We start from the raw sequence: 12501 nt of genomic DNA, 5'->3' as shown, positions 1-12501 counted from the left end.
AAGTGCGAGAAATGCATTTGGATTCTGAATCTGAAGTTGGTGGAATTTTACCAAGTGGATGTCTGGGTTATGCGCGTGCATGAAGACGTTCACAATGTGTTGCAGAAATGTTGCTTTCTATGCGTACAGTGCTGCGCGTGTTTCCTTGCATGCCTCAAAGTATGTGCTCAGAATGTCCATAGAATAATAATATGTTTTTACAAAAAAATATCCTGTAAGAGCTTTGGTCACCTACTGATTACTAGATCAATGCCCAGTGTGTGATGGGCGTGCCCTCCGTCTACCCAGAAGGCCTTTCGTTCAATATATTAAAATAAATGTTTCACGATAGCTAAAACAGCCCCGAAATACGCTTACTCACTATCAACATTAATGTTAACTATTACTGTACTTACTTTGTATTTAACGAATACTAGCTATTTTTAGTCGACGTGCTCCCACTCTGGTGGCAGTACTTGTGCAAAGGGATATAACCTATGTTCGCCCTCTCGTGGTTAATTGGAATATTTGCTTTTTAGTATTTGTCTAGCAGGCTTCTTTTAAAAAGAAGCCCACCCGATATTGTTGAATATATAAGTCGTTTAAATGGAGGTGTAGAATGATTTAGTACACGTTCATACTGAGACAGACATCGATGTTGAGCTTAACGTGTGTGATGACTTTAAGTCGTTGGAATGTATTAAAATCCACATTATAGTTTATACGGTGATGTTGTAGGGCCACCACTAGGGAGCGAAATAAGACCAGACATAATGGCCAGGTCACAATGTAAAGATGATGTTTAAAATTGTTAATCTGATATTGCCAACTCTGTGAACATCAGTTTCTACAGGCAATTGACGACCATACCAAGCATCTCAATTATTTTTTGACTTTATGAGTCGCAAGCACCCAGCTCTCCGGCTAACGTGAAGGGTTTTGTTTCGTGCAGAACATTACATTAAAACGGTGTAGGCTACTTTTGCGTGCTGGATAAAATATAAAACATCTTTTTAGGTTTCTCTTTTTTGAACAGCAGAAATGTGCGTGCAAGACATTCATATCTGGCTGGTAAATTGGTGAGACATGTTAACATAGACCGAACCATTTGCTGTCTGATATCAACTTAAATGTTGAGCTGCATCTACACACAAATGAGCTGCAGAGAGGGGACTTCAGAAAGACCGCTGAGAGAAATCCTCGAAGGATCAAATTGCAGACTAAAGGTCGTTGGCACTTAGAAAATCATGATCAAAATGTTGGAAGGTTAAAGGCGAGTGGGAGGGGTGGAGACAGCTCGCGCTACGTTGCGCAGAGGGCAGGTAAAAGAGAAAGTGGTAGACGTGTGCTTCACACATCCTAGGAAACAACAGCGGAGTGACTTCCGCCCACATGAAAGATGGCGGCTCCCTTGATGGAGGAATTGTCTGAATATTTAGGTTCCTCAGAACCGGCTGTTCGGCTGATTCTATCCATTTTGTTGGGTGAGTGAAGTGTATCGAAGAGTAACGTTGTTAATATGATCCCTCTACTCGCTATAATTTCAGTGTTAGAGTTTAGCAGCAGGAGCTTACTCTAGCTATTGATAGTTCTTGTTTGTGAGTGTAGCCCGCTAGGCGCTTGTCAGTCTAGCCTTGAAAGTAACGTTAGCATTAACTGCCAGATAATTATTTGAGGATGACAGTACGAGGTCGAGTCGGGTGAAGAATTGTTCAGACCGAGTAGCATAGTGTATTATTGTACATATTGATAGATCAGTTACTGTTCACGCGAGTGTTAACGCTGCGCAGACATTGACAAGTGGCAAGAGAAATGTTTGTATTAACATGGTACGCTTTGGTGCCTGAAAAACATACATGGTATCACATAACACATTACTTCCACGTATTGTAGCCTACTTGAGATGTCTTGTCAGGGGAAATAACTCGTTGAGAGGGGTGTAATGAACTTTGATCTGACACATTGGAACCGTTTGGTCTTTCACTTACCCGTCTTGCTAAATATTTTGCAAGTTTCTTACAACATTTGTAACTTGTACCCAGACAGATTACAATTAACAATAATATTAGTGATGGAACCTTTGTTCTAATATGTTTATTAAAGCATAGGCCTAATCTTTCCGCACATGAACCTATTTATTCACTTCTAATAAGACTTAACTCACAAACCACTGTACTGTTATCTTTGTAATCACCGAGTGATAGCGTTTGAGTGTATTGCTGTTACTGAATCTCCTCCGTCCAAACATCAATGATTGTCAATCTGTGTTGTGTGTACTTTGTGCAAAGGCGTAGAATTAGACTGTGCATCTCTTAAACTGTAACAGAAATGGAAATCTGTTGAGCTGAAAGCAGTGTTGTGTCAGTGTCACATGCTCTAACAAAAGGTCATATGCTTGAACCAGTTCTTTTGTCTGCAGCAACAGATGCATACAAGTGATATTAAGTGACTCTCCCTCTGTCTCTCTCTCTCTTTCTGTCTTTCTGTCTCTTTGCTTTCTACAGGATACCCTTTTGCTGTCATTTACCGGCGATATATTTTTTACCAGACCCCGTCGATCATCCACCTTTACCACGCCTGCTCTGGACTGGCTCTGGCAGCTTTTAATTTTGGTGAGCTGGATAAAGGATGAGGAGCTGTACAATTATAAAAAAGAGGAAACATTTGTCTCAAAGCCCGTCTCAGACCAGAAATCAAGACTCAGCAGTAAATCAGCAGTAAAGAACCTAGCCTCACAGTGCAGATATTAGATATCTCACAGTTTTAGATATAGTCAGAGCATCAGGTACTTGTCCGTAGTATCAGTGATTTGTGGGTATTGTTACTGTCTGAAGTGCTGTTTTAAGGCAAGGCAAGTTTATTACCACAACTCCTACTTTGAAGACCTTAAATATGTTTGTAGCATGGAGGAGTGAGGAACTATTTGGCCTGTTCTGTCTGCGACCACATACACCGATACAGAGATATGCTGACGTTCAAAGTTCATATTAATGATTTTCTTGTTGACGCTGGTCGCAAGTAAAGAGGAAGGATGTAAGACACTTTCATGGCAAAAAATGTCACTGGGTGAGGGGCACTTGTCATGGTTGCCTGCATGACAGGAAATTCAAGATGGTCCTATGAGAGTGGGCATGCTAATGGGATCGATTAAACCAGTGCAACCAGTATCTGAGGTCTCATTGTAACTGAAGTCTCATTGTATATTCTGTACTTTTCCTCCCCCCATTTCTTTCTGCCATTAATGCTGCATTTGGACATAACAGCAGGTCTGTGTCTCTTTGGTTAAAATATCCTGTGGGTCCTTTGCCCCTCCCACTGTGTATCTAGTTGAGGTTTTATTGGTCCCCTTTACTGTTTTCCTTTTTTGACATTCTACAAAACTGTTGATTTGCTTATCATGGTCATGGAATTTCAGTCTCTGGCAAGGTTCCCTTTGCTCCCCTCCCCCCATCCCCTGTCTGCTGCACTGGGAATGAATGTCAGCCAACAGTTGAGTTTGACAGGTCACACATGACTGCACTAACATCTAACCCCTCCCCTCCCCCTTTTATATCTTTCACCTTTTTCCCTCCGTGCTCTCTCTCTCTCTTCCTTCTCTCTCTCTCTCTCTCTCTCTCTCTCTCTCTCTCTCTCTCTCTCTCTCTCTCTCCGTGTGGCTTCCTAGGCTCTCAGGTATATCACTCTGCATTATGCATTGTCATCCAGTTCTTGTTGCTGAGGCTCATGGGAAGGACAGTGACAGCCGTTCTGAGCAGCTTTCTCTTTCAGATGGTGAGGCTGCCATTCCTTTCCTCATTCTGTCCCTGGCTCTCTCTCCCATTACCCCTCTCATCCACTCACACAGCTCTTTGTTGTGCAGGGTATGCGCAGATTGTGCACTTGACAGCCTTAACTCTTCTGCTGAGCGGTGTCTTGTTCTCAGTGTAATGTGACTGCATCATATTCTCTCCATCTGCTAGAATGTAATGCCATGACTATACCATGGCATATACCTAAGCACCATATTTTACGCAACATCTTGATTCTGTTTGCCCAGAAGTTGACTCAATTTTGTCTGTGTGTGTGTTTGAATTATACCCTGTCCTCTTTCCTACAGACCTATCTACTGCTAGGATATTACTACACTGCAACAGAGGAGTATGATATAAAATGGACCATGCCACACTGTGTCCTGGCACTCAAACTGATTGGTATGCTTTTCCTCTAGTTAAAGTGAATTTATTTACTTTTGCAAAGTACTCTCCACTTTCTCTTTTCTTTTCAATTGCCTTGTGTGTGTTTTTTTTACATCTACACAATTTAATTTCATTAATGAAATTTGTCACATTCTAAGTACTGTAATTCAGTTTTAATATTAAGCATTAAAAACTTCCATATTCCAGCTAATAACTAATGCCTACTAAAACAGAGACTAATGATACTTGATTGGCAAATATGTTCCTTGGCGTTCCTTGTTGGATCAGCAGAAGAGCAGGCCCAGACTTGCTTTGGTCCAGCTCTCGTAATCGAAGAGATCTTACTCACCTAGTGACTGATTTCCATTGCATTCTCTGATTGCAGGTATGTCATTTGATTACTATGACGGAGGAAGGGAACCAGTGAGTTTACTCCAGCCTATTCCATCATTGATCAGTTCTGTCAAGCATTTGTGATGTTGTGATACTTTGCATTACCCTTTGACCACTAAGTCTTTTTGTTTGCTTGTTGTCATTGTCGTCATCATGATTAACCCCTCTCTATAAATACCCCTTTTATTTCTTTGTGGCTCTGTGAGGGAGTGCTGGTTTTAAGTCAAAGGGAAATGATAACTGTATACCTCATATCTGGTTATCAGCGAGGCAATCGGTTAGACCAGCAGTACTTGATATTGTGAAGGTGAAGCCGAGTGTTCATTTGTAAAACTGTGTGTATGGGCAGTCGGTTTGCATCAGTAATCCGTTGTCGTGTGTGACCTCCTGGCTAGCTGGAGGTCAATGCTGGAGGTGTCCCTGTCTCTCTCCTGCTCCTGTTCCTGCTGTCCTTCTGTCATCAAGATTGTTTGTTTGTTTATATTGTCAAATTATTTCTGCTTGTCTTGTGCTGTTGACACCCCACTGTGTCTTGTTGCTCCTCCCATGTCATTTTTGTTATGATCTGTGTCTGATTGGACTGTTCCTTGGGTTATCCTTAAACCAAAACAAATAGTCCGCCATGACACAAAACTTTAACACTATTTGGAACAAAGGAACGCATGAATTTCCTAAAAGGCAATCAATAAATACATCTTATATCTGGTCATCCATCTGTGTTGGATGTACCAACACAGAACATTTTTTCCTGGTAATGTTTCCTGAAATCACAAAGCATTTTGAGTGGAGATTAGTTGAAGGTATTGTGCTGCTGTGTTTGTGGTCAGCAGAATTTTTTTCACTCAGTGATAACCCAGGGTAAATGGAAATGTGCACTTTCATGCAACTGTCCATTTGGTCAACCCTGAATACTGACAAATAACCTTTAATCTATCAAATAAATGACGGAATATCTAAATTTAAAGAATTCTCTGCACATTTGCAGTTGAATGGCTTTTTTTTTTTTAAATCTACATGTATGCCCTATAGATCAAATGGCAGGGTGCAGGAGCTATTGATATGACTTGACATGAATTGGACGATTGCATTGAATTGTCAATGTGGAGTGGCACCTATTTTGGTCCGACTGTCTTCCCACTGTTCCATTGTGTATGTGTGTGTGTTGTGTCTGTGCTCTTGTTATAATCTGACCCCTCACCCCATATCTGCTTCGGCCTTTCTCTCTTTCTCCCTGTCTGCCTTTCCTCTGATTAGTCTCAGCTGAATGCAGAACAGAAGAGTAGTGCGCTGGCTGAAGTTCCCTCACTGCTGGAGGTGTGTGGCTTCTCCTACTTCTATGGAGGGTTTCTGGTTGGGCCACAGTTCACACTACGCACGTATCAGAAGTTGGTCTCCAAGGAGCTCTCGGACACTCCAGGAGAATTACCTGACAGGTGAGGACCCCCCTGTCGTAAAGATGCTTATCTGCTGGGTTTTTTCTAGATCAGAAAACTCTAATCCAAAGGTTGCAACCCTGTGTTCATATGGTGACTTATGGAAAATTACAGATGAGGATGAAAAAAAAACTATCCATGAACACCCATGGCACAAGCATTTTCTTTTATAATGATGTACATTGCAATGCTAATACTGAATGTCAGTTCAGTTCTACATATTGAATACAATAGCTTGGGTGGAACATGAGAAGAACATGATTCAAAGACCAGAAAAGCCAGAAACAAATTCTGGCTTTTCTGGTCTCTGAATCATGTTCTTTGCAACATTCTGTGTATGTTGTAGTATTAGACAGGAAATAACATAAGACACAAAACACACACACAAACTGTGTGAAATGTACAACTATGACTTAAGTGTCTATTTGCTTAATTTATCTAATCAGTGGGTTGTGGCCTTAGAGATCTTATCTGTGTGTGTCAGCATCACTCTTTATTCCTCTTTTTTGTCTCTGTCTCCCCCCTACACAGCGTTCTGCCTGCCATAAAGCGCTTCAGCGCGGGCCTTCTGTGTCTGACCATCTTCACGATAGCGGGCCCCTACTACCCAGACAGTTACTTTCTGACAGATGAGTTTGAGGTCTGTTACACTTCTCCAAAATGCCGCCACAATGATGCTATCATTGCATGTCAGCAAATGTACAAATCAGTTGAACCTTAACTGGATCATCTCACCCCACTCACCACACATCTCAACTTCCCCTTCAGGCCCAGCCTTTCTGGTACCGATGTGTGTTCATGCTGCTCTGGTGCAAGGTCAACCTGTACAAATACGTCAGCTGCTGGCTCATATCAGTAAGTATTGAGCAGTGCGTTCAGTGGGATTGAGTTGAGCAGTACGTTCAGTAGCATTGACAAGGGCTGAAGTGGGTGGGTAATGTTGCAGCTAAAATAAGACTCCTGAGGTGTCAGTTTGAGCGTACTCAACTGCTCAGGAAACCTTTTGCTGTTGACTAATACGCTGCGTTGATTACTTAAGGGAGTGTCATAACCTGCCATTTCCACTGTGGTTATCCTCCTGGGTCACACCGATGCGTTGTTTATGAAAACGGGGAGGCTTGTCTTATGACTCAAGTGTTTCTGTGTGTTCACACCCTAATATTGTAGTGTCACTGCCCAGACATAGTTGAATGAATTGTCTACTCCTTTGTTTGCATGGAGTTTAAACTTTTGTATTCATGTGCTCAACATACCTGCATGATCTGTGCATTGTTTAGGAGGGAGTGTGTATACTTGTTGGGCTTGGATACAATGGGAGGGACCAGAACGGGGAGCATCAATGGAACGCCTGTGCCAACATGAAGATGTGGGTATACGAGACCACGCCCCTCTTCACGGGCACCATCAATTCTTTCAACATCAACACCAACGCATGGGTGGCAAGGTCAGTGCTGAAACGTGTTGTTTTGCCTGAAGAAGACCCAGACGGGTCGAAACGTCACTGTTTTTAATTGAAAAGTTGGGAGCTATTCCGTTGTGCGGACATTCTCTCTCTTGCTTTACCAGTGCTCAAGAATAACATCTCAAACCCTCCCTCAACATTAAACTTCTGATCGCAGTAGATTGATTTATTTGTTATTCAGCTGAGTTCATCTTTTAAGATTTGTTATTTTTTTTATTGTAGATTTCTTTGACAGTGATTGAATGGAACAGATTGAATCTGATTGTCCTTTTCTCTCTCCCCTCCTGTCTTTCAGACACATTTTTAAAAGGTTAAAGTTCTTGGGAAACAAGATGGCGTCTCAGATGGCCACACTGGTGTTCTTGGCTGTTTGGCATGGCCTCCACTCCGGCTACCTGCTCTGCTTCTCCATGGAGTTCATCATCGTCAACGTGGAGAAGCAGGTACATGTTCTAACTGCCCAATCTCCATGTGGAAATGGGCTTTTATCTTCAGATGTGTACACCTCCTTATCTGATAGGCATCTGAAAGATGACTCACTTTATCTAGAATTATCTAGAAGCTAATGTGGCCCATGGAGTGAAGTAGTGAAGTGCTAGTCAAATGTGCACATGGAAATGACTAGCGCACTGCAGAGTCTATTGTTGTGGTTCTCATCCAGCTCATAAATCTAGAGGTTGCTGGGAAGGAAATGCATTATATCTCCTCTATTAACATTGTTCAGTGTACCGCAGTAGTTTATCACTGATGTATTCTAATGCATTATTACCTTTTTCACTGCTGTGCAAAGCACAATTGGGATCCTTCATTTTACTCGCGTTAGGAATGTTGCTGTGCATGTTTATTTTAGGTGCATTTTTTTTTGTACTTTATTGGTTTTACTTTTATTTTTTTGTGCTTTAAAGGAGAACAGGGTTCAGTGGAGTGGATTTGATATTTTAGAAAATCCTAGCCAAGTTTGTGCAAAGTTTAAACATTTCAAATGGAAGATGACAATTGCACAAACCCAGAGCAAATAATGATAACAGGATTTCAATTCCAAATGTTTAGTCCTAGAAGACACTTTGGAATGTGGAGTAATGGTGAAAGGGAAAAAACAGACTTCCTCATTCCAGGTCATGGTTGATACGAAAGCTTGCGGTGAAAATAGTTGAGTTAAGGAACTGATGACAAATGTCTGCAAAAACTAACAAAGTTTTTTTTTCTCTCTCTCTCTCTCTCTCTCTCTCTCTCTCTCTCTCTCTCTCTCTCTCTCTCTCTCTCTCTCTCTCTCTCTCTCTCTCTCTCTCTCTCTCTCTCTCTCTCTTTCAGGCCATAACATTAGTAAAGGACAGTCCTTTACTGACCAGCTTGGCCAACAGTCCCCTGTACCCCTTCATATATGTGGTCCAGCAGTTCATTCACTGGCTCTTCATGGGCTACCCTCTGGTGCCCTTCTGCCTCTTCACCTTTGACAAGTGGCTCAAGGTACAGCACCAATGGCCTCTGGAGAAAGGGCTGTGGCCGGTTGCACAAGGCACCTTTTTTCCCTTAAGTATGACCCTTAAGGCTTAATTTCTCCTTAGGTAAGGGATTTACTTAAGGGTGTTGCAAAGAATACCTTAACATGTTTCCTTAGTTAAGGAGAAATGTTAAGCGATTTACTGCATTGAAAGGGATTTTCCGGCACGAAAATTCTATAGTTTCCACGGAGATTGTTCAACAGCTGTACAAGCTGCCTTTGCCACGATGCCGTTAACCCACCGAACACAGTAAAGCTTAATGATCTTATCATTCATCTTACCTTAATAATATTCATGGAAATTATCCAGGTAGCAAGTAAAGCATGTTATATACATGAACTGAACAATACTAGTTGGCAAGTTAGAGATGATCAGCGCACCAACATTTTGCCTAGCGAACCGAACCGAAGCTCATAGGCTAACAAGACATCCACATGTTAACGTTAGCCTACGTAAACTACACAATAACAATATGGCATGTTTCTGATAGAAGCTAGGCCTATTTGACAGAGTAAGCATATTAACAGAGAGGTTTTATTTTGAATTGTCAAAAGTAGTTAATATACCTCATTTATCAGCCTCAATTCAGTTAATAATTTGGTTAAGGTATAGTCAGATGTCCCTTAGGTTTTTCCCCTTAGTTAGACTACTAAGGTCGTTTGTGCAACAGTTTAAGGGATTTCTTACAAGATAAGGACAAACCCTTAAATACTTAAGGGAAAATGTTAAAGATATCTTAAGGAGAAAACTTAAGGGTGTTTGTGCAACCGTTTTTATTTTAAGGGACCCTTAAATCAGATTTTAAGGGAAAAACTTAACTTAAGGTGCTTTGTGCAACCGGCCACTGATGTGCTCCCTCTCTATCTCCCTATCTCTCTCACTGTGTGTGTGTGTGTGTGTGTGTGTGTGTGTGTGTGTGTGCCTGTGTGTGTGTGCCTGTGTGCATGTGTGTGTGTGCGCGTGTGTGTGTGTGTGCACGCCTGCAGCTCTGAGTGCAAGAGCAATGTTATGTATTTTGGCGTGTTGGTACCAAAAATATAATTAGCCAGAAGCTTAGAATCCCACATGACTGGTGACCACAGTAGCCTCATGACTAGTGACCACGTTAACCAAAATTCTGCCGGCTGACTGTGTGACTGTTTCCTCCAGCCTGGTTTCAAACGTCTGGGCACTAGAACAGTCTACGCTGCCTGGTTTCAAACGTCTGGGCACTAGAATAGTCTATCCTAAGGGTTGACCTCCTGGCTCCCTCTAGTGTCCTAATCCTTAAATTGTGTCTCCCAAATGTTGAAATGGAGCCCTCACCAGCTTCCCAGAATGTGAAGCAGTGCATTTACCGACCACAGATACTGTACATTTAGATAGTTTGGACAAGTTATCATGTCCTCTGGCATCTGGCCATCTGGATATATTCATGTACTGTAACAGATGACCCCTCACAGTTAATGGACAAATGGGCACACAACACAAGTGTCAAGGCTTTGTCATAACAACCGTTATGCTACTGTTTCTGCTTCAGTGACATTATCACTATCATATTTATCACTTTGCATATTTCGTTATCACGATCACATATATCACTTTACATATTTTGTCTTTCTGATTAGTTTTGTTTTTCTCCTTGCAGGTGTACTCGTCTATGTATTTCTGTGGTCACATCTTTTTCCTCATTGCCTTCCTCATCCTGCCATACCTCCGCAAGGCACTGGTGCCGAGGAGAGGAGAGAAAAAACAGGAGTAGAACCAAGGTAAATGCAGCCAATGGCATGATCATGTCTGATATCTGTTACAATGCAACTGGAATATCCATCCAATTTTACAGTAGTTTTATATAAGTATACAAAGTAGGATAATTAGTTTATGAAGTTTATTATATATTATATTAGTATGTTTAGTATGTTTAGAGTAAGTTCAGTACAATAAGTATTATTAAGTGTACAGTAATCTTGACAAATCATCTTTTGCTCTTGAAAAATGTCTCTGATTGATGGCTTCGTGGCCCTGTCCAGGTGATAAGGTCAGTAACTCTCTTTCTCTTGGTCATCCTCAGGTCTCGTTGTTTGGGATGCTGCCGCTGACTGAAGGGAATTCAGGCTTTGACAATAACATGAAAGTGTTTTAGGCCTTTAGTAATTTATACATGTATATAAATTGTACATGTAGAGTTATTTTCCATTTCATACATATATATATATATATATAAATACATATATATATGTGTATATTTTGTTTTGCTTCATGGGAGACGATTGTTTGAGAATGAGAGACAATTTCCCAGGAGAAGGCTGCTGTGCCGGTCATCTCTGTCCACTGATGGTATGCGTTTCTCCATGTGAGAAACTGATGAGAGCGAAGGAGAGTAGAGAGGATGATGCTGGAATGGACACACTGATAAAAGGCGTCAGATTTATCCCTCACTCAGAATATGACTCGCCAGTCACAGGTCTGAAGCCTAGATGAGGCTCCATCTCCTAGTGTCATGTCCCTCCTCCTAAGAAGAAGAATGGGCTCTAACCTAAAGGCACAACATAAAATGTATTTGTCACTTTGCGGCTTAATGTAACATTGATTTCTGTTGTTGGAAAAAGGGGGGTGGGATTGCTGCTGTTTTACAGGGAATGACTATCTTAGTGTAGAACATTTTTCTAAAAACTTCCCCGCCAATTCTCAGACTCACACTAAGCACTGTAACATACAACAGACACACAAGAATGAAAATTGCCTTGCCTTATCAATGATTGTTTTAATGTGTTTTGTTTGTCATTTATATTTTTTGTTGTTTTTTTTGGTGAAGACTTAGTTTCTAAATGTAGGTGGGGATAGTTTTTAGAGAAGACTTCACAAAAGGGATTTTTGTTCCATTACACTCACATCCATTTTGAATTTGTTTCCATCGCTCCATTATTGTCTTGTTCCGTGGACTCCATTGCTTCCTCACTCAGTTCTGTATGTGTCTGAACTGGAGCACAAAGCAAAAACGACAACTACAAACACTTTTACAAACTAATTACCAAAACTACAGTGCTTTTATATTAATAAAGTTCACCAGGATTCTCAGCAACTTCAGTGAGGGGGCCAGCTCAGCCCTACAGACAAACTGGAGCATGAACTCACTGTAGCAATGACAATATTTTATTAATATTTATATTCACTGATTTTAAGATTCAGTCTGATGTGAATCCATTGTTAATATTTCAGAGACTACTTTTGCCTTATTCCTACCAAATGTACAAAAAAAGAAAATAATTTTAAATGAGATCTTTTTGTAATGTTCATTAAAATGCTGGATTAAAAAAAGATGTTCATCATGCTGTTCTCTTTTTGGGGATTATGTACAGTCTACACTGGCCTATCTGTCTGGTATGGTGGGCGATATGACGTCATTTTGCAGTCTGGGAAGACTGGAGATGGAAGGAGAGGAGGGGAGTGGACAGCGCGAGCATCACTGCTTGTCAGTCATTTAATGGCAAAGGAATGGAAATTAATATTGTGCGGTTTGTCTGTGACATGTAATATATCACGCTTTAGACCCCACGCACACGTTTTGCCACGGACAG

The 12501-nt window shown here is 41.1% G+C and overlaps 1 protein-coding gene and 1 non-coding gene across 2 annotated transcripts; both read left to right on the top strand.

Annotated features, from left to right (window-relative positions):
• Positions 1–501: 501 nt before the first annotated feature.
• On the top strand, positions 502–555 carry LOC143119719 (U7 small nuclear RNA). Its single transcript, XR_012986322.1, has one exon. It is a non-coding gene; the product is annotated as a U7 small nuclear RNA (small nuclear RNA).
• A 758-nt stretch (positions 556–1313) lies between these two features.
• On the top strand, positions 1314–12252 carry lpcat3 (lysophosphatidylcholine acyltransferase 3). Its single transcript, XM_076281018.1, has 13 exons — positions 1314–1463; positions 2484–2591; positions 3644–3750; positions 4076–4169; positions 4540–4577; positions 5802–5980; positions 6512–6620; positions 6749–6835; positions 7258–7424; positions 7738–7885; positions 8754–8909; positions 10572–10692; positions 10995–12252. The coding sequence occupies exons 1-12, from the start codon at positions 1379–1381 to the stop codon at positions 10683–10685; spliced, it is 1392 nt and encodes a 463-aa protein (XP_076137133.1). The 5' UTR covers positions 1314–1378; the 3' UTR covers positions 10686–10692; positions 10995–12252.
• Positions 12253–12501: the final 249 nt, after the last annotated feature.

This window comes from Alosa pseudoharengus, unplaced genomic scaffold, assembly GCF_046254945.1.
Source record: "Alosa pseudoharengus isolate Yale_2024_CS ecotype anadromous, Long Island Sound unplaced genomic scaffold, YU_APseudo_1.1 YU_APseudo_1.1_scf_12, whole genome shotgun sequence".
Classification (NCBI taxonomy): domain Eukaryota; kingdom Metazoa; phylum Chordata; class Actinopteri; order Clupeiformes; family Clupeidae; genus Alosa; species Alosa pseudoharengus.
The sequence above is the reverse complement of the archived record's forward strand: the minus strand, read 5'-3'. Positions and strand labels throughout refer to the sequence as shown.